Source organism: Calonectris borealis, chromosome 4 (assembly GCF_964195595.1).
Source record: "Calonectris borealis chromosome 4, bCalBor7.hap1.2, whole genome shotgun sequence".
Lineage (NCBI taxonomy): Eukaryota > Metazoa > Chordata > Aves > Procellariiformes > Procellariidae > Calonectris > Calonectris borealis.
Genome location: NC_134315.1, coordinates 48488030 through 48510355, shown reverse-complemented (window position 1 = coordinate 48510355; position 22326 = coordinate 48488030). Strand labels below are relative to the sequence as shown.

The window sequence follows — 22326 nt, the reverse complement described above, 5'->3', positions numbered from 1 at the left end:
GAGGCTGTGCTTATTTCAGTAAGGAAGGAATGGATAACAAGCTGCCTCGTCACTGTGATCATTGCTAGGTAATGGCTTTTATAGAAAACTAAATGGGAGGTGATACTTGATGACACATAACACTGGCCAATTTACCTGCCGGCGTTGCTATGTTTTGCCTTTAAATAACATGGTCTGCAACGTAAAAGAGAAGATTATTTTTATGATAGGATCAGATGTATGTATTTATATACATTTCAAGTACATATTATACTAATAATAGTACAAGTGCAGGCTTGTCTTGTGTGTTGCATCACCTTGCAAATTTCTTTCATATTTTTTCCTTTTATTTTAGAAAGACTCATTATCTTCACTAAAATACTGGGCTGTTCAGTACTGAATAGATTCTCTTTAAGTAGATAAGGAGCCCTTCCCACTCTGGAAGGCAATAAATGTCTGCCACTAGGTTCCCACCAGCAGCAGGATGCAGTTCATCCACACTTTGAATAGCTGTCTTCATAACCAGCTCCAGATTTCACGTTCTTGTGCACTTTAGCAAAAATGAGCTGTTATTCCTGAGAACTAACCCTGTGGGCGAGGGTGAAAATGCATGCAGAGTCAATCATTCCAGTAACTCCTTATCAAAAAGGACAGAGACTGCTTTTTAGATGTGTGGTATGATCTTGTTTGAAATTTGTTTCCAGGAAAGAACTCAGCATCTAATAAAAGGCAATAAAAAATACTAGAAAATTCAGCTTGATTAATGCTTTAGGAAATAATAATAAAAAACCCCTTCATACTCCCTCTTTGACCTGCAGGGGATGGGAATGGCTGCTGCTTCTTTCATTCACTCTCATTGATTGCCCACAGCGTTCTTGAGTTATCAGATATAACAGCTTGGCCCCCCAGTGCCTCACTGACTAGTTGTTTGCTGACTGTTTTCTGACCACGTTGTTCAAGCTACGAGCTGCAAGGTAAAGCACTGAACTCCATTTAGTCATTCCCATGTGACAAGCAGAAGATTTCTGTACTCAATTTCCTGGAAATCCCAGCTCCATTTATCACTTTTGCCTCACCGATGAGGCTCTCTGCCGGGGCAAGTTTTGCACAGCACTTGCATTCACTCAAGCAGCGAAGTGCTTAACAGTAAACTGTTTTTCAACTTCTGTATGTAACTCAACCACATCTAATGCGCTGCTGAGCAGTTATTTGCAGATCCGTTGAGTCCTATTAATGCAAACCACTCTAATTCACAGAACCCAGACAACGCCTCTTGCTTGAGTTGCTTGAGTTTTTAAAGCAAATTATGTGGGTCTTTTATACCGCTATGTGCATACGATTAAGAAGTACAAACTGTAAGTTGCTCTCTACACAGCAAATACGATTCATCTTACTGTTTTTTCAAAAAAAATTCTGTGAGTTGATGTGTTACAAAGGGTCTTTATGCTTATGTAATACTTAAGACAAACATGGCTTGTGTTCTCTGGTTGTGTTTTACAAAAGAAATTAATTTTTAAAATTTTCTTTCTTCTATGATTGTTTTACATTAATTCTTAAGCAAACACTAGGGGGCGAAGACCAACCATCTTGTGTTCGTTCATCTTTTCCCAAATGGCTTGCACAAATAGCTTTCAGATAATAAATTGGCCACAGGGAGCTTGGTTTGTCTGCTCACTCCTTGCAATGTGTATCTGGTTATCTAAACAGCACATTCCTTGATACTTAATGCAGTAAAGGTTAGGAAAACCAATTGATGACAGAGGTGGTCACGATTTTTTGTATTCATACATATTGTAAATTTTGTACTCAAAAAGTTATTTGAAGTCAGTCCTCAGTGCTGTTCAGTTCTTCTCCAATGGTGCTAAATTAAAAAAAAAATGCTGCAGCCAGTATAACTACATAGCTATTTGCTGAGATAAATAGATAATGTATTTCTGATAAAGTTATTTCTTTATAGCTTAGTTGCAGCAAAATGTCTTGTAGGAATTCCTATGTGCTGCTGAGAGAAAATACCTACCTACATACACACAAAAATATGTATTCGGTGCATATTTAGCTTTCATTGGACAATTATTTTTTTTCCAGAATATGTCAAAGTGTTTCCTTCCAACTTCTTTCATTGCATGAGGCTCTGTAAGTGCTTTATCGACATTAATGCTTCTTATAATGTTTTGCTTTTTAAATAGAAGCATCTCAAATATTATCTCCTTTTAAGACAGAGCAAGTAATGCATTTGCTAATATAGCAGACTGCAAATACTTATACTCATTTCATACAAAAAATATTAGCAAAAAAGGGAAAACAGAGCAGAAAAAAAGGAAGTGACCACCATCTGGATTGTTATAATGCATTGTCATTTCTATTTCATGGCAAATGCTGGGATATGTGGAAAATGGTAATTAATTGTATATGCAAGCATCGGTTTTGCTCCTTCCTTCAGAGCAGGTACACCAGTGGATTCAGCAATGGAGGGAGGGAGCTGCAGAAGAGAATTTGAGGACTCATTGGGTCTGTCTCTGCATCGAGGCAGAATCACTATGACTAGAGAAATTATAAGCTCTCATCAATGTTTTCTAATGCTCTACAGTTACTAGAAATTTCTTTATTTTTTGTTTTCTAATGTCTGTGTTATCTTGGTTACTCCTTTTCCCATCCCCTTGTATATGGAAAATTGTTTATTACTCTTCCCTTTGAAGGAAAGGTATTTATCACTTTCCCCCCACAATCTTCTCATAGTTACACAGGGGAAGTATAATTCTTTCCATCTCTCTTAATGGGCCATATTTTCTACATCAAACATTCATTGTTCTTGTCATTCTCTTCTGAAACCTTTCCAAGTGGTCTTCATCTTTCTTGAAGAGTGGTGCCCAAGACATAATACACAGACAAATTCTTTCTGATGCTGGATGGAAAGGAGGGTTTCCATGCCATGTAGAAAGTTTTCATTTAAAATTTCCAGTATAAAGTTTGCTCTTTTCACGGTTTTGCCTTTTGTGGCTTAACATGTTATTTTTTAATAACTGAAACATCCAGATAATTTCTAAAGAATTTCTTATTTGCTAGTTTGGTTATCACAGTGAAGAGTAGTACTTTGCATCACTTTTTGCATCACTGAACATTATTTATTTCAGTGCATTAAGATAATTTTGAATTCTAACCCCCATCTGCCAGCATGCTATTATACCTTCCAGGCTGTTCTCATTTGTCAGTTTAAGAAGTATACAATCTCTTCTGTCATCCAAGCCATTAATGATAATATTGAATAGCATCAGATTAGCAAACTGTTATCAGTGTTTGTCCTGAACCAGCCCTTTGCACTTGCTAGCCAGCTGTACCATGGAGAACGAACTGAGCCACGTGGAGGCGTAGGAGTAGCTCATGGCTCCAGATTTTGACTTCACTGTAGCAGGATTCAGATGTTTGGGGGGGGGAAACAACAGCTTTCCTATACTAAAGAGTTGCACCTTGCAATGTGTGGCTGCAAGGCACTGAAAGAGGATAGGTTTGCCTTGGGACAACTCTGTGGCATGTATTCAAGATATGTTGTTTTTCCTAAGTTTATAGTTTTGGCTGATATCGATACATTTCATTGATGAAAGGAGGAAGTTTTGGCACTAACAGTGAAAGAACATTTTCTCCATACTTGGGAAATAATTATCAGTCAGAATATGAGGAAGATAAATCGTTCCTCTGGGACAATTCAAAGAGCAGGCTGCTTCACTGTCGAAGTACAGCTCGCAGACAACCCATGAAAGCACCATCAGCATGAGTGCTGTATATTTAGAAAATACAGGTGTAGGAGGAACCGGTGGTACTTCAAGAAGAGTTCCCTTTTAAGCACAGCTTAGGGAGGAGATTTGGTACCAGCATTAACAGGGTCAGATACTGTGCAATGTGAAAGAAATTCTGCTGCATTCTGCTGAGCCATAAATGATAGACAGGGGGGAGATTGTGCTGGGATGTGTGAAACATAAAGGGAAGTTAAAGGTATGCTGGGAAGTGATGACACAGTTCTTTGTATTTAAGAAGTAGAACAAATACAATATTTAAAAAAAAAAAAAATCCTTGCAGCACTATCTCTTCCCTTTGTTTGTAGTTTGCAAGACCTTGAGCTCTGCTCCTCCCCCAGGAACAAATGTCTGATTGGGTTATTAATATTGCATCAACTTTAAGCTTGTTTGTTTTAGCCTTGAGTCACTAAATTTTATTTTTCTTAAAACCGACTGTTAATTTCAAACACTAGTTAAATAGCAAGTCCCGTTTTGAAAATCCCAAAACACTCATTTGAGCAGAGGATATGTTTTGGTGCCAAATTTATCTTCTCCTCTTCATCTTCCTTGTATGTGTCTTTATTCACCTGTCTATCTCTTGTTATATTATTAAATTCACTGGGGAATTGATTTTTGTTCAGTGCTTGTATAGCAGCCAGCACAGTGACGTTCTGGCTTACGCTACTGGGTGCTTCACCTGTGCAATTTCAGTTGCACCTTGTCAACCAAAACCTACTAGTGGCTGCTGTACTGCATTTCACTATTATAGTTGTGGGTTTGTTGTCCAAGAGACAAATTCTCTCATCACTGTAATTTTATGGAACCAACAATGCTCACATCTATGCATCAAAAAGATATTAGCCTTTTGAATGCTTCATCTCAAAAAGGTCACAACAGAATCTGCACAACTGCAGAAAAGGGTGACTGGGACTATAAAGGGTATAGTAAAGTTATTTCTCTTAAGCTCATAAGCCATGACTTAGTACCAAATGGAAATTAAAATTCCTTGATTACTTGGCAGGAAGTTTGACACTAGCATAGGGAAATACTCTTTCACATGATATGCACTTCAGTTATGGAACTCATCGCTGCAGGCTGTGGATTCACAGAAGAAGGGTTCTGTGCAAGGACATAGGTATCTTAAGGAAGTCCTGGACTATCAACATTGGAAAGCTAGATGGATATACTGGGGAAATTATCTCACTTTAAGCTTGTTTTTTAGTTTTTTGGTTTTTTTTTCGTTTTTTAGAATGTTTAATTGTTTTGTTCTAGAGGCTTTTCTCAAGACATCTGCTATATTCAGGTAGAAACTCTTCAGCATGGCATGATCTACTTGGATCTTTTATTCAACTCACTGCAGCCACTGTTATGTAGGTAGAAGCCATCTGAGCTGGATAACTCCTGGTCTGTAATTCTGGGACAACAGTGTTGGGAAGCTTCAAGCGTCACTTGTTTGTAGCCAGAAGGTCTCCAAGCCCTTTGTTCAAGTTAATGAACTTTGGAAAAACAAATTGGTCTGTGATGATTTTGTAATCAGAATGAAAGTTTGAGCAGAAGAATGGGTGACACTGTCCAAACCATTTGTGTGTGCATTTTTTCTTCTCTGTAAATGATTTCATGTAGAATAACTTGAGATTTGGCTTGGGTGAACAGGTCACTTCTAATTTAGTAGGAGACAAGACTCTTGTTGGATTCATGACAATACATAGGAGGTCATTCTTATTTACCTGTTCTCATCAGACTAATGTTTTAGACATAGAGCCCCACACAATAAGAACATGCAGACTCTTGGCTCCAGCTGTATCTACAAAATATGCTACAGGCCACCTCTGCCTTACATTAAACCTCCCTTTGACCAGGCTAGAGGGAGGCTCCCTTTCTGCACACATGAATTGCTTCTCTCAGTCCAAGCAAGTTCAGTTTGTCTCTGCTCTGCAACCCTGATGAGCAAAGCTAGCCCAGCCACCCCATGTCCACCTGGAGAAGGGGAGGTAAACAGAAAGGGGACGAGGATAGGTTAAGAAGGCTGCTTAACAATTCCCATGCTTGGTCATGAAGGCCATGACAGTTCGTTTGAAGGCCACAAAGTCCAGTTCTGTGAAGCTGTGGGTCTTTTTCTGCTGTGTTTAACTGTTTGTCTTGTATTCAGCCCAGTCACGAAACAGAACATTCTCACTGTCTGCTGAAGGTTAGAGTCCTCTGATATGTTTCTGGGATGAACGGAAATCTTTCTGTCTGACTTTCACGCTTTAAAGTAAATAAACAAATAACTAAATAAAAGCTCAAGGGCACACACACACTCTTGGTTTTCATAGCCTTGCTCAGTCATCCACAGCGTGAAGAGCAAGTTGTGTGTGTGGTTACATCTGCTTCTATGTGGTACTGAGTGTTCAGCATGAAAAAGGGAAATGATGGCGCATTTTGAGAAAAAAGTAATAGCGTCAGTTAAAATTAAGGTTATGTTTTGCTTTCAGATATACTTGCATGGAAGAGCTTTCTTCATCAAGACTTGTTTATGATTATGCTAGTCTAAAGAGATGGCAGAGTAGCTGTAAAATCTCTGTCAGGGCATAACGGCAACTCAAACCACTCAAAGAAAAATCAGGTCCCTACAGTGAGCCCCAAATTTGAGAGCATGGCAGAAGCACATTTATTTCTAAGGGTGTCTGCAGCCATGCCAGAATTTAAGGCTCTGAGCTGATCCAAACCTGAGGGCTCTTTTAATCTGTGCTATCATCTACACTGCCAATAGACAATTTCATAATCAAGTAGTGCAAGTCACTTTTTAAAAACTTTTTTAGTAACAAGTTCATTACGCACTTTTGAAGCCTTACTGAGATCAGATGAAGGCAGCCAGTTAGATGAATGACTGATAGTTCTGTATTGTCCATGGTTTTATTTCAGGAATTTTCATTAAGACCTCTTTTTCCACTGATCGTGGATAGTTTGAGTTCTGTTGTAGCTGGAATGGTTAGAGAGCAGAACTCAGCTAGCATGAGATTAAATTTCCTTAAATGAATGCTTGCAAGGATAATATTATCCATAATATTACCCAGCTTTTCAGGAAATGGTCAGTCTACAGAGCTTGCCCTGACTAGATACACAGTGCAGTTAGGAGTTACCAACTTTAAGTCCCATACTTGGTTTTGCTTCTCTCTATAAAACATGAATGCAGTTGTCTCATTTTGTTTGCTTGTTTTTGAGGCAGGGCAGGGGAGAGGTAAGCCTTTTGCTCAAGAAATTAACATGAAGCCACTTCCAACATTTCTGGTTTTTAAAGTGAAACATAGACTGTTAAATTACTGCAGCATCAGATCAGAGTGATTGAACTTATGCACATTTTAGATTGAACGTTTGCTTCAGTTGGGGTTACCTATGAGAGATAGAAAAGAGAGAGCAAATTATTTCTGGTTTGTGTGCAAAATCAGAGAGTTCATATACTTTGCCTAGTAAATGTGGATTTGCATTTAATGCAAAGAATATAGTCTGTAGTATTCACCCTACAAAGTATATACAAAGTATTGAGTATATATTTTAGATGCTAAAAACATTTTGAAACAAATTTACTAGGTAGTCTTTTTTTCTTAAAAGCTTTTCTTTTGCTTCTCATAAAAATACAAAACTCGAGCTTACCATCTTCATTCTGCATTGTGTATGAAAGTAACAGCTTACTTATTTTTAATTGTCTCTGCCATGGAAAGGAATTGTTAAATTGTTGGGGCTTTTCTAGGATCTGAGTGAATATTTTGATAACAGTGTTTCATGTATTGACGGCACTGCAAAAAATATTTTTGTTTCGTATTTTAAATCAAAGCATGATGTTGTACAAACATGGTTAGAGGAATGTATTTGTGGCCCAAGTGTGGACTTGAAACAAACTGCTTATGTTTCTTTTTTCCAATGTCTTTGCAGTTTTCTGATGATTTGGACAATCATTTTTGAATCCTCTCATGTATATTATAAGGTCCTTGGTTGCTAGTGAAATACAAAAGGAACTGATGGGAAGGCAGATATTGGTGATAAAGGACTCGGAGACACTTGGGAACGTTCTCTCAGCAGGGGTAGCCAAGCTTTCTAAGTGCACCAGTGCAAGAGGGTTTAACAGAAGAAAGTGAACATAGTCATCAAGCAAGAACAATGAGTAGTGGATGCGTTTCATTTGGATTGTCAAGTTTCACAAGTGTTACTAGGCTGGTGTTTTTTAGGATGGAGGTGCTTGGGGACCAATCAGCTATGAGGTCCCTAAACAGAGAGTTTGAACATGTTGGAAATACTGGAAATAACTTTCTAAATCGTTGTAGTCTGGTTGATTTATTTGATTGACTGAAGCTTTTCTGGTGCTGAATCAGAAGGGGAATTTGTATAGTGCTTGGTTCAGATAGTATCCTCAGCTAGATTTCGAGTGAGTTTGGTAACGCTGAACCGATTAAAGGTAGTATTACTTCCCAAATAGGGAGTTAATGTTTTGTTAAGCACAGCGTTTAAAAGGGCTCTGATACTTTGAAGTCCTTTGCCTACTGGGTAGGCAATGTAAAGGTTGCAAGTCAGAGACCATTGCTCTGGAAGTTTATTATTCTCTGTGTCCCACAGAAGAAACTAAAACTGCACAAGAAAACAGATAGTAACTTCTTTGGTGAGGTTAAGGGTACAATATTTTCCAACTGTCCTTATTTTTACTACGTTCATACTCTTTCTTTGCTTGTGCCATGAGAAAAAGGTAACAGAAAGTTTGATTTCACTGTGGAGGCTCAGTTTGGATGTTTCAGGTGAAAATGTACAGAAATGACAAGATAATTCTTCCTTGTCCATGCCTTTGAGATCTGTGGATGTGAGAGATTATTACATTTGTAATCAAGTTGTTTGAGTGCAAACGGGATGGTGAAAATCACAATTTTCAACCTTTAATTTCTGATGTATGTGCCAGTGCACAGTCTTCACTTTCATCTCTACTTGCCTGCATCCCAAGCAGATATATAGATGTGTGTGGTGAGAGGATTATTTTCTTCTGCCAGGCTTTACATTGTGAAGGAACAACACCTTGACCTTGCTTGATGAGTTGCCTCAGTGGGAACCTACTTTTTTTGTGGCTCAGCTTAGTTTTAAGCTAATATTTGTATAGCCTGACATACAGCATCCAGCTGAATAGGGTATACATCCCATCACCCATGTACTGTGTATGACTTTTTTTGTCACTTTTGTGACTAGAACAGCTGAAACCGCCACACAGACACCACTAAACAGAGTAAGTCTTGCAGAAAGCAAATGGTCTGGGGTCACAGGGGCCCTGTAGTTTTGTTTGCAGTAAAACTGAGCATTAACTTTTTTTTCAGAAAAGGCTGGTGGGCAGGAAAGAAGTGTACACTAGTTACATGTTACTTTGTTGTGTGTTAAGCTGATGATTAAATAGAATTGAGTAACATTTGTCAATAACTGAGTGAAACTTTTGAGTGAGGAAATAAAATTAAGAAATTGTCATGAATTAAACCACTAGAAAAATAGCATGAGATATACATGATTATTTTTAGTTCTTTTACTCAATCTGTGTGCATTTTTTGAAAGTATGTGCATTACCTGAATTCCCTTACAAGCATTATTCAGTCTGCCATAGAAATATGTTCTCTTTCCCTTCTACTCCCCTTTCGTTTTCCATATGTTTCATTTTTTAAACTTAAAAGTATCTTGATATTTTGATACAAGGGACTGCAAGTTAAAAACCTACTTTAATAATTCCTGAATTTATTATATATTGCCTTTTTCTCACACGGACACCTCTTACTGACTTACCCCTTACACCAGCCTTGGTCTCCAAAGAAAAAACTGGTGGAAACCTTGCAGTAAAAAGCACAAAAAGCATGTGCCATAGGACAAAGCAAGTATGCCAGACATTCCTGTTTTGACTGATTGAAAAAAAAAACCTAGAGAGCCAACAACACATGAACTCATTGACCTTTGTGCTGCGATAGTTTCTGTAATTATTGAATAGTGGGGATGGGCTGAGTGCTAAGGAGGAGAATTTGGGGGTTGTCCTAGGTGGTGAGATAAGGTAACGTATAAGGCAGCTGCAGCGGATTTGGGAACGCTAACAGAGCATATTCCCTGGTGCGCAGCTCAGCGAGTTTGGATCCTGGAATCATGAGCGGGTGCCCCTTCGCGGGGAACAATTATCTGTGAGTCCCTTGTCTCTGTGTTTTGCTTCATAATGTCAGTTCAAACTATATAATGTTAATGTAAAATGTGAAAACTCAGAGAGGAATTAATGACTATCAACAAATAGACAGCTGTAGCTATCGCTAAAGGAAAAGGGATTGTACAAGGACTTGTCCAAGCGCTTGTTATTTGATAAACTAGATGTAATGCTACTAGCTGTTACTGTGACAAGAGGTATTTCAGGTGTACTGTTTTTCTCAAAAGCCTGTTTTAGTGGTTCAGTTTCTCAAAACAAAGCATTGTTTGAATTGTAGAGGCATCTGTTAGTAAAAAGGCAGGTATATTCATAGTTCTTTAATTAAATAGTTTATATATTTACTTAATTTTCTTCTTAGATTTAATTTTAACAAGCTATCTTTGGAAGATGAAAAAGATGACAAATCACAAGAAGGGATAAATAAAGCCAGCAAAGGTGGACTTGTCTATGGAGACTACCTACAAGTAAGCTTAAGGATTTCATGTTTACTGCCCTGTCACTCTTAAGACTTGAGCCAGGACCTGTGATTGATGCTTCTCCCAGCAGTCAGCCAGTCACCAAGACAGGTCTCCAAGTGCCCTTCGTCTACCTGAGCTCTCCATGTGTAGTCACGGGCACAGGTGCCTGTCTCAACTGGGATGGTGCAGGTGGACTGTGGGATGGCTTCTCCCAAAGGGAAGCTGGATATTTTGGGGGTTTTGGTAGGGAATTATTTATATTGGTAAACCTAAAATGTAAAAAGTGGTGCACCACAAAAGGCTTTCTTTGATCTGACAATCACCGCTTTGCAATGTCTCCATGTCAGCAGGCCGTGTGCAATTTTCCCGAATTATTGCATGAAAGCCCAGAATATTTGGCTGGAAAAATATATTGCAGAAATCTAGGGGTGGGATGCTGACTAGGGGGGCACAACAGAAAACCCAAATAAAAAACTGTAACAATTAGAAGTAATTAAGAAATAAGGAAAAATAAAATGCCATAAGTAATAAAAGAATCCAGACTTTTTTTTTTTTTGGTGACAGCATGAACTCTGTGTTTGTGAACAGAAGACTGATTTGTTGACATACAATATGGAATCTTGCAAAGATTTCTTTTAAAACAATTATGATTAGATTGTAAATTGGACTCAGTAAGAAAATTAGTAATGCCAGAACTGAAATAACTAGTACAGCCCCAAATCAGAGCTCTTATGCAGATGTTATTGCATGATTACACAGAATTTTACTATAGGAACTCTGTTTTCGTGGAACACGACAGTGTAGATGTAAGATCTGGAAAACGTTCTGGATATTTTGTTTTCTCTTTTTTTTTTTTTTATAATTAAAAGTACCCTTAAAATGATTTTCCGAACTCTAATACTTGAGGTACCTAAACATTTCATTTTAAGCAAGATTTTTTTTAAATTAAAAACTAAAAGTGACACCTGAGACCATTTAGTCTAACTTCTTATACAACCTGGAATATGAGGCCTATATATATTTTTTTTTAATATTATCCTTAAATATTAGCTTTACACAGTAGGACTAGCAGAATTTAAAGCTTTACAGAACAGTCTCATGTTTATTTTTAAGCTGAACAAAATATTGAATGCTCAAGAACTTCAGAGTGAGAAAAAAGGAAACAAAATCCATGATGAGCATCTTTTCATTGTGACACATCAAAGTAAGTGGTTGGGACGGGTTCAGTGGTGGTTGACCGGCATTTTTGCCACAGGGAGTTATTCAATGCTGAAACATGCGATACACAATTTGTTTCATTTTAGACACAATCACTATAATTGCTTTGTCTTTTATCTGCATTTGTATTTGTATATATCCCTACATCATTTGTAAGGCTGTAATCAACTCTATGCTTATGAAGCCATAAGTATAACCTTTGGATTTTGTAAACCAAGATTTGGATGGTTCTGTTTTTAGAGAAATTAAGGTGAAGTTCATTCTCCGTCTGAGTAATAGGCTGCTATGCAGTTTATTGTAGGCAAATTGTGTGTGTTGGCTTGTGCCTTCTCTGAAACTTCAGTCCAATTTTAACCATCTAGAGGCTGTCTAGAAGCCAGCGTACTGATAAGGCACTCCCTAACTGCTAATATCCACGTGTTTTGCAGGCACTGGCCTGATGATATTTTCCCATTATTGACAGGAAACATATAGGTGACATAAAGGTTGTAAGCAGCTCTGGGGTTAGCTTTTATTAGAGTATCAGATCTAGATTTTCTCTTTCCCTCTTTTGCAATGAACATTCTGTACATCAAATATCTGATGTGTAAAACATGCTTTAAAAAAATCTGTTAACATTCTCAACAGTAGATTATTCCATGTAACAGTTTTAGGTAAAGGACAGCGTACTGTAACAGGCAATTCATTTGAGTATCAGCATCTTTTTAATCACCAACAGTGTAAATGTAAGCTACTCATTTCAAATAAAAATGTAAGAGTTTTACTTCTTCAATGCTATGAAGAAAAAACAAATTAATGTTGAAGTTAATGCTAACAATGTCTTTCCTGTTGTAGCTTATGAACTTTGGTTTAAGCAGATTCTGTGGGAAATGGACTCTGTGCGGGTGATCTTTCAAAATGGCCACGTAAGTTAAAAGCAAATATTAATTTTGGGAAAATGCAGCCCTCTCTTTCTCTTGCCTCCTGCCTTCCAGCCTTATATATTTGGGTTTACTAAAGCAACATGTGGTCTTTTTTAAAAACAGCATCAAAAAACCCCCAGTGAAATTTGGCTGAGTGGCTTTTATATCCTGATAGTACAGACATTTGATCAGCAAACTCTTATTTCCTCCTGAAGTCTGCCTTTTGCGTAGATCATTCTCCAAGACCAATTTCATTGGCCAGAATGCTCTCATATTCTCCTACTCGTACTGGATAACTGCAGAAACTTAACTCGAGAATATTGTACTGCAGAAAAAGCATGCTCAGAGGCAAAACTGAAAACCAGGGGGCTCACAGGTATTTTTATGTTGAAAAGTCACTTCTGCCTTTGTTCAATTTTTTGAAGTCTACATACTATATCCTTCCATCCAATATCTGCTATACGAAAGGAAAACTCTTTCTGGTAGTTGTGTATTATTAAATCCAACAGAAAAGCAATAATCAAAATCACAGTGTACAATTGTATGAGAATTTCTGAAAATTACAAATATAACAGGAATATTTTGAACATCTCTAAACATTTGTCCAAAGCTAAACACACCTCATAACAATTACAAAGGAAAACTCCTGACCTGATATTGCACCCACAAAAAAAGGCTGACTGCATGTAATTTGAGAAATACCTTGAATAACATCATGAGTATGTGTATACGAAGAAAATTGGAAACTAGACCAGACTGAAAGAAGGAACTTTTTTATCATAATGTCCAATGAAAATGTTCTCTATTGTCCTCCACATTCATAATTTTGTTGGCTTTTTAGTTGAACATTATATCAAATTATAACTGATCAAAATTTGTTCTTAAGCAGAATTTATTTTTGTGAAAAATGAAACTTTGCTTATAATCAGAATTTGAAATGTCAATGTTAAGGTTAAGTACACAGCCAGACAATTAAGAAAATGGTTATCATCTTTCATTTTTGTAGTTTGATATTTCCTGGTTGCATGCTCAGGTGTTAGACAGAAGTTTAATCCCATTTAAACTAATAGGAATTTTAGTAGGCTCTTCTGCAGGCAAAGTGTTCAGCTTAGCCAGAAGAGTGCTTCTGTGTTTTCCATTTAATATTGTCTATTATGTCCTACAAATGCAGTCTTCTCTGTTTTCCTCTGCTTGTTAATGCACATCTCTAATGAACACCTTTTTAGATGTGCTCTCCTGATGTACCTCTCAGATTATTCTGCTTCTCAACTTTTACGTACTTTCTACACCTGTCTTATGACTTGCTTCTTCACAATAATAGAAATTATTATAGAGGTGATTATAATAGAAAGCATAATATAATTATCATATTGTATCATATATCATTAAAATCTTATTGTAACCATTGGAAACGATCATGATATAAATTATTTTGGTCTAGAATTTGATTTCTTGTGGTGACTTCTATTTCAGTCAAAAATGTAGAAAGGAAAAAAAATCCTATATATTTGGCCTAGTTGTAATGTATCATCAGAGGAAGACAGGTATCCAGTCAGAGGAAAACAGATTTCAGTCTTTGAAAATTATAGTTTCAGTTAAAAAGAGGGCTCTCTATTCAATATGAGATTCTGCTGCTATGGATTTCACATGGAGAGGACTTGGGAACAATAGTGATGTGCAATAGTGAAAAGACCTGAAATAAATAGGTAGGATATAAAGAGAACACCATTCTGTCTGGTTATGATCTTTATTTTTTCTACAGGTGAGAGATGAGAGGAACATGCTGAAGGTTATTACTCGAATGAACAGAATTTCAATGATTCTGAAATTACTTGTGGAACAGTTCTCAGTTTTGGAAACTATGACTGCATTGGACTTCTTTGATTTCAGGTAAATACTTACTATTCCTCCACAGTAATCCACAAGCTGGTAATTCCCATCGTTAGAACTGATTGTGAATTTTGCATGTGCCCTGGCAGCTTGTGGTACATGCATCATTCAGCAAGGCGAGAGCATACCTTAGAGAGGCAACCGTGACATTAGAGTGTAAAGGTCAATTAAGAATATGAGTCCAGCATGCTCTGCAAAGAAGCACAAGTTAATTGTTGATGTTTATGTGTGGTGCTGCTGAATGGTTTCAGAGTAAAAAGTTAAAATGATAGAAGCAATAGAAATAGCTCACGGTTCTGTTAACAATTTACTTGAAACTTACCGCTGCGTAGTTGCAGCCATATTCTATGGCAAATCATAAAGGTGCTTGGGTGAAAGAAATGCACTCTCCATAGATTATCAGATATTTCAGCTGTCTTGATTTGCATGGTGTTTCCTTACTTCATGTTTTCAGTGGGTCTGCAGTGCTGGAGGCTTCAAGTGGCTGAAGGAAACATTGCTGTCTCTTCTTCTTTCTCCCCAATAACTTCTGCTCTCCAGTAGCTGCCCAATGTATCGGTGTTTGGTAGCTCTTCTGCCTTCTGCCCAGGCTTTCTTTGGGATCCCTTGGCTTGCCTCACTTCTCCCATGGCATTTCTGTCTCTTCCCTCACTTCAGCTAGGTCCTTCCACTACACTGCCATGTGTGACAGCTTCATCCACTGTCTGCCTTCCTGTTCTTGTTCTACTTGTGTCACTGACCCATCTGACTTGTGACCTCAGTGCCATCCAGCATCCCATCCACTTCTGCATTGTTTTAGTACCCTTTTCTTTCTGTCTTTTAATGTTCTCTAACTAAAAAGCACAAGAAACTACAATTTTGCTTCTCTTGGAAGTTTGAAACATCTGTATCGTCTAGCGTTACAGTACTGCAGGGGAAACCCATGGGCTAATCATCTGTTTTGATGCATTCTTGCTTCTGCTTTTCAACAACATATTGTCATTTGATAAGCAAACATGAGACCAAATCAATGATTTGTTTCTGCCAAATCTTGTATTTGCAATTCAAAGTGCATTACAATTATCCAGCAAAGTGGGATTTCAGATTACTTTCATTAATCGTTTTTTTCAGCATGGTCACAGGATTTAATTCTGAAAGAATCTCATTAATGAATCCCTCAAACGAAACCCACTAAATGTTTTTCTGAACATTATTCTATTGTATACATAGCAATTATTGTGTATAACAAGCCTATTTAAAATGTACTCATTGGCACTTTAATGATGCGGAAATTTTTGTAATAGCTATTTGGGGTGAAGCTGTTTATTCTGTCTGGAAAGGAAATTATATTCACTAATGTTTCCTCCTGTACATCACACATGCAAAGCTGCCATTTTAAAACACGGTACAAACATAAGTGTGTGTGTATATATCTGTGTATGCATAAACAGTATATAGCTAGAAAATTAGGTTATGTTGTACATACACTGTAGTTGCATTAAAATAGCTCGTTCTTTTTTCTTTTCTTAATTGCAATCATATAAAAAATGCTCAGATATCTATTTGATGTTCTTCAAATGTGAAATATGTATTTTTTTTATTTTGTTGAGAACCAGAGAACCCCATCATTGTGCAATAACATCCTGTATTTTTTTATCTTCTTTTTTTCTGTTCCCAAAGATACTACCTAAGCCCAGCCTCAGGTTTTCAGAGCCTGCAGTTTCGCTTGCTAGAGAACAAAATTGGTGTTCCCCAAAGTCTGAGAGTCCCCTATAACAGAAGGCATTATCGAGACAACTTCAAGGGACAGGATTATGAACTACTGCTTAAATCAGAGCAAGAACCAACACTACTGCAACTTGTGGAGGTAATAACGTCTGTCTAAAATCTTGCTTCGTTTTTCCCCCATCTCCCAAGAATGTCCTTCATTGGTGTCAGTGACAAATTCTTCTTCCTTGAGAGAAGTAAGCATGCTGGCAATTTCCCAGTTAGTCGTGTTTTGGATTCTTACAAAATTTTGTATGAAAGAGAGTTATTAATTAGCAAATCAATTAATTTTTCACAGCATTTCCTCTTGTCTGCAAAGTCTGACTGTTGAGCTAGTAAATTGCATTGTGGAAGCATGAGCTAAGAATATAAATGTACTGCTCCATTTGCATTGTTTTTCATAACCATAAACCCTTTTTATAAGAAAACTTTAAAAGTATTTCCACTGTTAGTGATGGCTATTAGAGAGGTTAAAGAAAAGAAAAGAGATAAAAAGAGGTAAAAAAAAAAAGATGGCAACCCAAAATGGAAAGGAGAGATGATGTTTAACAAATGTTTCATTATCACTTACCTTGATTTAATGACTTTGTCTCAAAGTTATGAATGATTCACAGTAATTTCTCTAACTCTTTTTTCATTTTCATACACAAAATTAACATAACTTTCTAAAGAATAATGCACTATAAACCTCAATAAAAGCATCCACTTTTATTAGCCCTATCCGTTTGTCTAATGATACCTGATACAGAATATATAAGAAATTTCTCTAGCTTTTCTTCATTTGTTAAGACGTCATGCTCTTGTATCTTTCAGATGAGGAGATAAATTAAGTGATCTCTAAAGGGAGTTTGACCATAAAGATTCTTAATGTTTTTCCCCTCCTAATTTCATTCCCATTATTAAAAGGAAATCGGAGAGAAAGCTTTGCTAACTGCCAAGTAAATGTGTGTCTTGTATTATCACATATTTTGGTGTAAGCTAATGACAGACTTCTTCATCAGCATTCAGCCTCTCTGACATGACAAAAATTGATTGTACAAATAGATGGTTCTGTATCTTCCTTCTGAGATTTATCTTTACAATTATCCTATATAAGTGGAATCAGATTGTTTTCCTGTATCTACAAGGGCATTGGTTTTAAAGATACTCTTAGAATGAGACAGCTTTTGTTTTCCAACACCGGTCATTTAACTTGGAACCTGTGGGTATGTTTGCACACCATTATGCAGGTATAAATCTTCTACGCGGACATGCTTACTCCAGCAATAAGCACCTCTATGGGATATTAAACCAGAACAACTGTAGCAGTATAATTTATGTTGCTATAACCTGTAATTCTAGGGTAAGGTGCTTGCATTATTAACGTTTGAACACACCATTATTATTATTATTATTATTATTATTATTATTATTATTATTATTATTATTATTATTTATTATTATTATTAAAGGCATGGCTGGAAAGAACTCCAGGACTCAATGCAGAAGGATTTGATTTCTGGGGACAATTTGAAGTGAATGTTTTAAAAGGCCTAGAAGAGGAATTTGCCTTGGTGCAGGTATATAATGTATGCTTGATCTAGCTATAAGCAACGACAGCTGGCAAAATGACATCCTGACACAAACCTGACTTTTGGTCCAATCACAGTTTCTCACTCACTTCACTTAATCTTCAGCAGCTTCTGTCTACAAGAAGCAGAAAAAAGTGCACACTTTTCCAGGAAATCTGAATAAGTTTGTAATTTGACATCTAAGACTGTTTAAAACGTGATACATGGATGATTTTGATTGCAAAAGGAAAGGGATAGTATCAATGGAAGGGTTGAAATTGATTTTACTGAAACTACAACTTCACCTTTAGTTAGCACTTGCATCTACAGTTCAGAGTAAAACTCCACAAAGTTTGGGCCCATGAGCTGTGAGTATGGAGTAAATGGCCCATTTCTATTTAACAGTATGTCGCAATTTGCTGCTATGTGTTCATTTGAATTACACTGGCAAATAAGCACAAGAAAATCCCCAAATATTGTAAGACCTGTAGCTTTAAGCACATTTTTTAATGGAAAAAACCACCATAACATAAGAACTAGCCAATTTCCTGAGAATATCTGTTTACAACTTTCTAACTTATCTAAACTTTTTTATTTATAATTTTCTTACCCATAACTGTGCAAGGATGTCTTCTTTTTGCCTTGGAAAAAAAAAATATCAGACTTCAAACAAATGAAGATTAAGTGTTTCTAAGGCCTCTAGACCTAAAGAAAAATGATAAGCTGCCAGTTTGTTTGAACATTCATTCATCTGAATTATGTTGACAGCTATTTAATTGTACATTTTGTGGTAATTGTGTTTTTTAAAGGACAGTGACTCAACCACCTTGTTTGAAAATACAGTTCTTATATTTAAGATATAAACTTACAGAGTATTTGTGATTAAAATTGAAGTTACATCATGGGTCATTCAAGCGCTTAATTTTCCCTATTGAATTCTAAAACCTGTTTTTGTTTTAAATATCAAAGGCCAAACCAGAATCAGAAGAAAAAGAGGACTTACTATCTGAATTCCAAAAACAGAAAGATGTATTACTTTCGTTATTTGATGAAAAACGCCATGAACACCTGCTTAGTAAAGGTAGATTGTATTTATATATGTCAGTATGCACTTTTTTTTTAATATGATACATATAATAACATAATAGCAAATTTGCAGGAGAATCAGTAACAAACTAAGGACACTTGTATTTTGCAGGAGAAAGACGACTGTCTTATAAAGCACTGAAGGGTGCCTTAATGATCTACTTCTACAGGTAATGTTAGAAGATATGTCTTCAGTGCTTACTGGCAGGAGGAGAGGTGAAGGTTAGCGACAGCAGCACAGGTTTATTTAGGTTGGAACAGGCCTTGTGGAAAGTAATCTAGTCCAACCCTCCACGAAAACCCAGATTAGTTAGATCCAACTTGAAGGTCAGATTGGGCTGCTCATGGCTGTGTCGAGTTGAGTTCTGAATATCTTCAAGGATGGAGATCACACAGCCTCTCCAGGCAGCCGGTTTGTGTCTGACCAGACGCTGCTCCTCACTTTGAAACTAGCAAATGCCTTGGTCAAACTGTTCTACAAAGTGTCCTAGAAAGTATTTTTGCAAGTATGAGGTAAAAAGCACAGATCAAGACTTACATGGCAGAAGCATTTGTTAGAATATCTACTGACATTTCAATACCAATTTAGGAAAAATATACATCGTCACTGTTATGCATTGGTGAAGCGGTACTTTGAAAAATACAGCGTATCATAAGAGGTCTCACTGCCTTCTCTTTCATTTTCCAAGGGAGGAGCCTCGTTTTCAGGTTCCTTTTCAGCTTCTTACCTCGCTTATGGATATCGATGTGCTCATGACCAAATGGAGATGTGAGTTTCATTTTTTGACTGCGACACTCCCTTTTTTAGATGCAAGTAAACTGTTCTGTTTCACCCTCTTTTAGACAAGTTATACCCAGAGTTTTAGAATTGAGCTTCTGAGTTCACCCTTTAGGAATGACTTTTTTTGCTTTTACTTTGGCCAAGAGGGAAGATGAACAGCTTCTTCTGTGATTATTAGATACATAGGTATAGCTATCACTTCTATGACGTGCTTTAAATTAGGTGAATGCTTTTATTTAAGGGACAGGTATATATTTTCCAATGTCTGCCAAAATGTCATCATGACAACTCTTCATATGCAAACATTCCTTCTGCTCCTTCCCTATCTAGACATCCATAAATGAATGTATTAATTCTGTATTAACAGAGCACAATAATGTATAATAATGTGTATTTGTTCTGTATTAACAATAATTTTATATTAGTTGACTGAAGAGTGGCATAATTAACTCCTGCATTGCTGAAGACCTAGTAGTTCTGTATCTCTGTAAAGATCTCTGTATGATTTTTAATATTTCACTGATGCACCTTGGTGTGACCCTTTGGTTGTATCTTAACACTGAACATATGCCATGTCCTTCTTTTCTGTTACTTAGATAACCACGTCTGCATGGTGCACAGAATGATTGGCAGCAAGGCTGGCACCGGAGGCTCATCAGGCTACCAGTATTTGCGCTCCACAGTGAGGTAAGAATAATGCGTTTCCCCCATTACCTGCAACAATGCAGTTTGTAGCCACCGTACTGCCAGGAGACAGATTTCAGACAGGTCACTGGAGGCCAGAGGGCTGTTGTTTCTCTTGTGGGACTCTAGCATTTCCTCCTGGCTGCTGAACATTTACTTGTCAGGTTGACATATATAAATTCCAAGCCTTTTGGGGCAAAAAGAACTCCTTTTGATCACTCATGCAAAGTGCCATTTATAATTCTCAGTCAAGGAATCTAGACGTTACTGTGACAGCAATAATATTAATCCTGCATTGTTTAGTTTGTGTGCAAGTTAATGAGGTGATACAGGCTGGAAGTGAGTCCCATCTACAATGCAACTGATGACAGTTTCTTTATTCCTTAGCAGGACCTCTAATCATATAACTAAGGTACTTCCATTTAGGATTGAATATATTCTTAGAGGTGATAGTAATTAATACTCTCAAGCTGTGCAAGCAACAATCAGAAACACGTTTCCTTCCGTTGGATGAAGCAGAAAAGGAATTTAAAAGGGATGGTCAGGGCCTGAGCATAGAACTCTCTGAATGGGTAGAACTTTTTTTACACCAAATTTGAGGATTCAGCTCATTAGACAATTCAAGCTTTTTAGCTGCAACTATGTCCTGACAGTCCTGAACCACGTTATGTCAAAAAGCAAGGCTCTTTAAAATGCCTTCTTCTAAGAGGACCTTCCTTGAGGTTTGTTTTCAAAGAGAAACTGTACATAGCTGGTAGTTGCCATGTACAGCTGTGGGCAATGATGCCCATCACAACCATCATAACAGAAGGTGGAATAGAAAGCAGACGGTTAGATTGAATTCGAAGATTAAAGGTTCACTGTCTTTTTCAGCAAGCCTTCTCACTCTTCCTTAATTTCAGGTTAACATTCTTCCTAGATAAGTTCTACTTCATATCTACCACAAGAGTGGAGGTCTGGAGATTATAGCCTACATACTCTGCATTTTCAGAAGAAAGATGTGACTATAGCAACCATATTTCCTTTTTCAGTCTAATCTGCTATGCTCTAGAAACAGTTGCGATTGGATTCTTACTCTGGAATATTCAGGAGGAGGGTTAGTGCAGAAACCTTATTAAATAAATAAAAGAAATGGAATGATTCCTGAGGATTTTGAAATTATGGCCTTCCATGCCAATATAGCAGTATTAATTGTTCCCGATTGTCTTTTTCAGTGACAGATACAAGGTGTTTGTGGATTTGTTCAATCTTTCAACGTTTCTAGTGCCAAGACACTGGATACCAAAGATGAACCCAACCATTCATAAATTCCTTTATACGGCAGAATACTGCGACAGCTCGTATTTTAGCAGTGATGACTCTGACTAGCCTGCCTTTCTAGACTGTAAAGAACTTCAGGACTTGCACCTCGAGTGGTGCTATCCCTCAAGTATAACAGCTATTCTCACACAGTGTGGGTGTGTAAATACGTATTTATGTATGACAGCTATGTGAATAGTATGATTGGTTTATAGAATAAACTTAATTGTTTGTAGAAAAAATAATCTATATCAAGTTAGCCTATATCAAGACTAAAATGATACCCCAATTGAACTCAATGACTAATTTAACTCTTAGTTGGCTTCTTAAAACCTACATCTAGAGAGAGGGAGCAAATTTTACAGAATTATCATGAGCATGTCTTATTTGTACATATTTTTGCATTTGTTTGTTTGGCTAATGGCTGTTAGTAATTTACTTCTAGTTGAGGATGTAATTAGTCTCATCACCTTCAGAAGAACATAAGTTTCTGAGCTCTAGTGGAATTTCAAAAGAAATTTTGGGTTAAGAGTTTTAAAAGCTAGATTTAAAAAAATATTAAGTCCTGAATCTATAGACACCCAAGCCTGTTGAACTTTTACATACATCAGGAATAATGTTGCTATCTGTGTTGTTACATGCGAATGTAAATTCCTTCAGTAGAAATACTTATTGTTAAGAATAGCAGATATAAATAAGCACTTACTTTGCACTTCAAATAAAGCAGTATTAAAGCTCTTCTTTTGCTAAGACTTCTTGTAAAGCAAGCATAAAGTTCA

The 22326-nt window shown here is 36.9% G+C and overlaps 1 protein-coding gene across 1 annotated transcript; it reads left to right on the top strand.

Moving 5' to 3' along the window:
• The first annotated feature begins 9778 nt into the window (after nt 1–9778).
• On the top strand, nt 9779–22285 carry TDO2 (tryptophan 2,3-dioxygenase). Its single transcript, XM_075149430.1, has 12 exons — nt 9779–9916; nt 10292–10397; nt 11505–11595; nt 12444–12514; nt 14274–14401; nt 16061–16247; nt 17599–17706; nt 18667–18778; nt 18896–18953; nt 19473–19552; nt 20161–20251; nt 21463–22285. Exons 1-12 carry the CDS (start codon nt 9882–9884, stop codon nt 21614–21616), a joined length of 1221 nt encoding a protein of 406 aa, XP_075005531.1. The 5' UTR covers nt 9779–9881; the 3' UTR covers nt 21617–22285.
• The last annotated feature ends 41 nt before the right edge of the window (nt 22286–22326 follow it).

Excerpts from the sequence above, each read along its gene's own strand:
- TDO2 (XM_075149430.1), top strand. The coding sequence starts at position 9,882 with ATGAGCGGGTGCCCCTTCGCGGGGAACAATTATCT. Across the intron at positions 16,248-17,598 it reads CACTACTGCAACTTGTGGAG|GCATGGCTGGAAAGAACTCC; the intron begins GTAATAACGTCT and ends TTATTATTAAAG. Across the intron at positions 18,779-18,895 it reads TGAACACCTGCTTAGTAAAG|GAGAAAGACGACTGTCTTAT; the intron begins GTAGATTGTATT and ends TGTATTTTGCAG.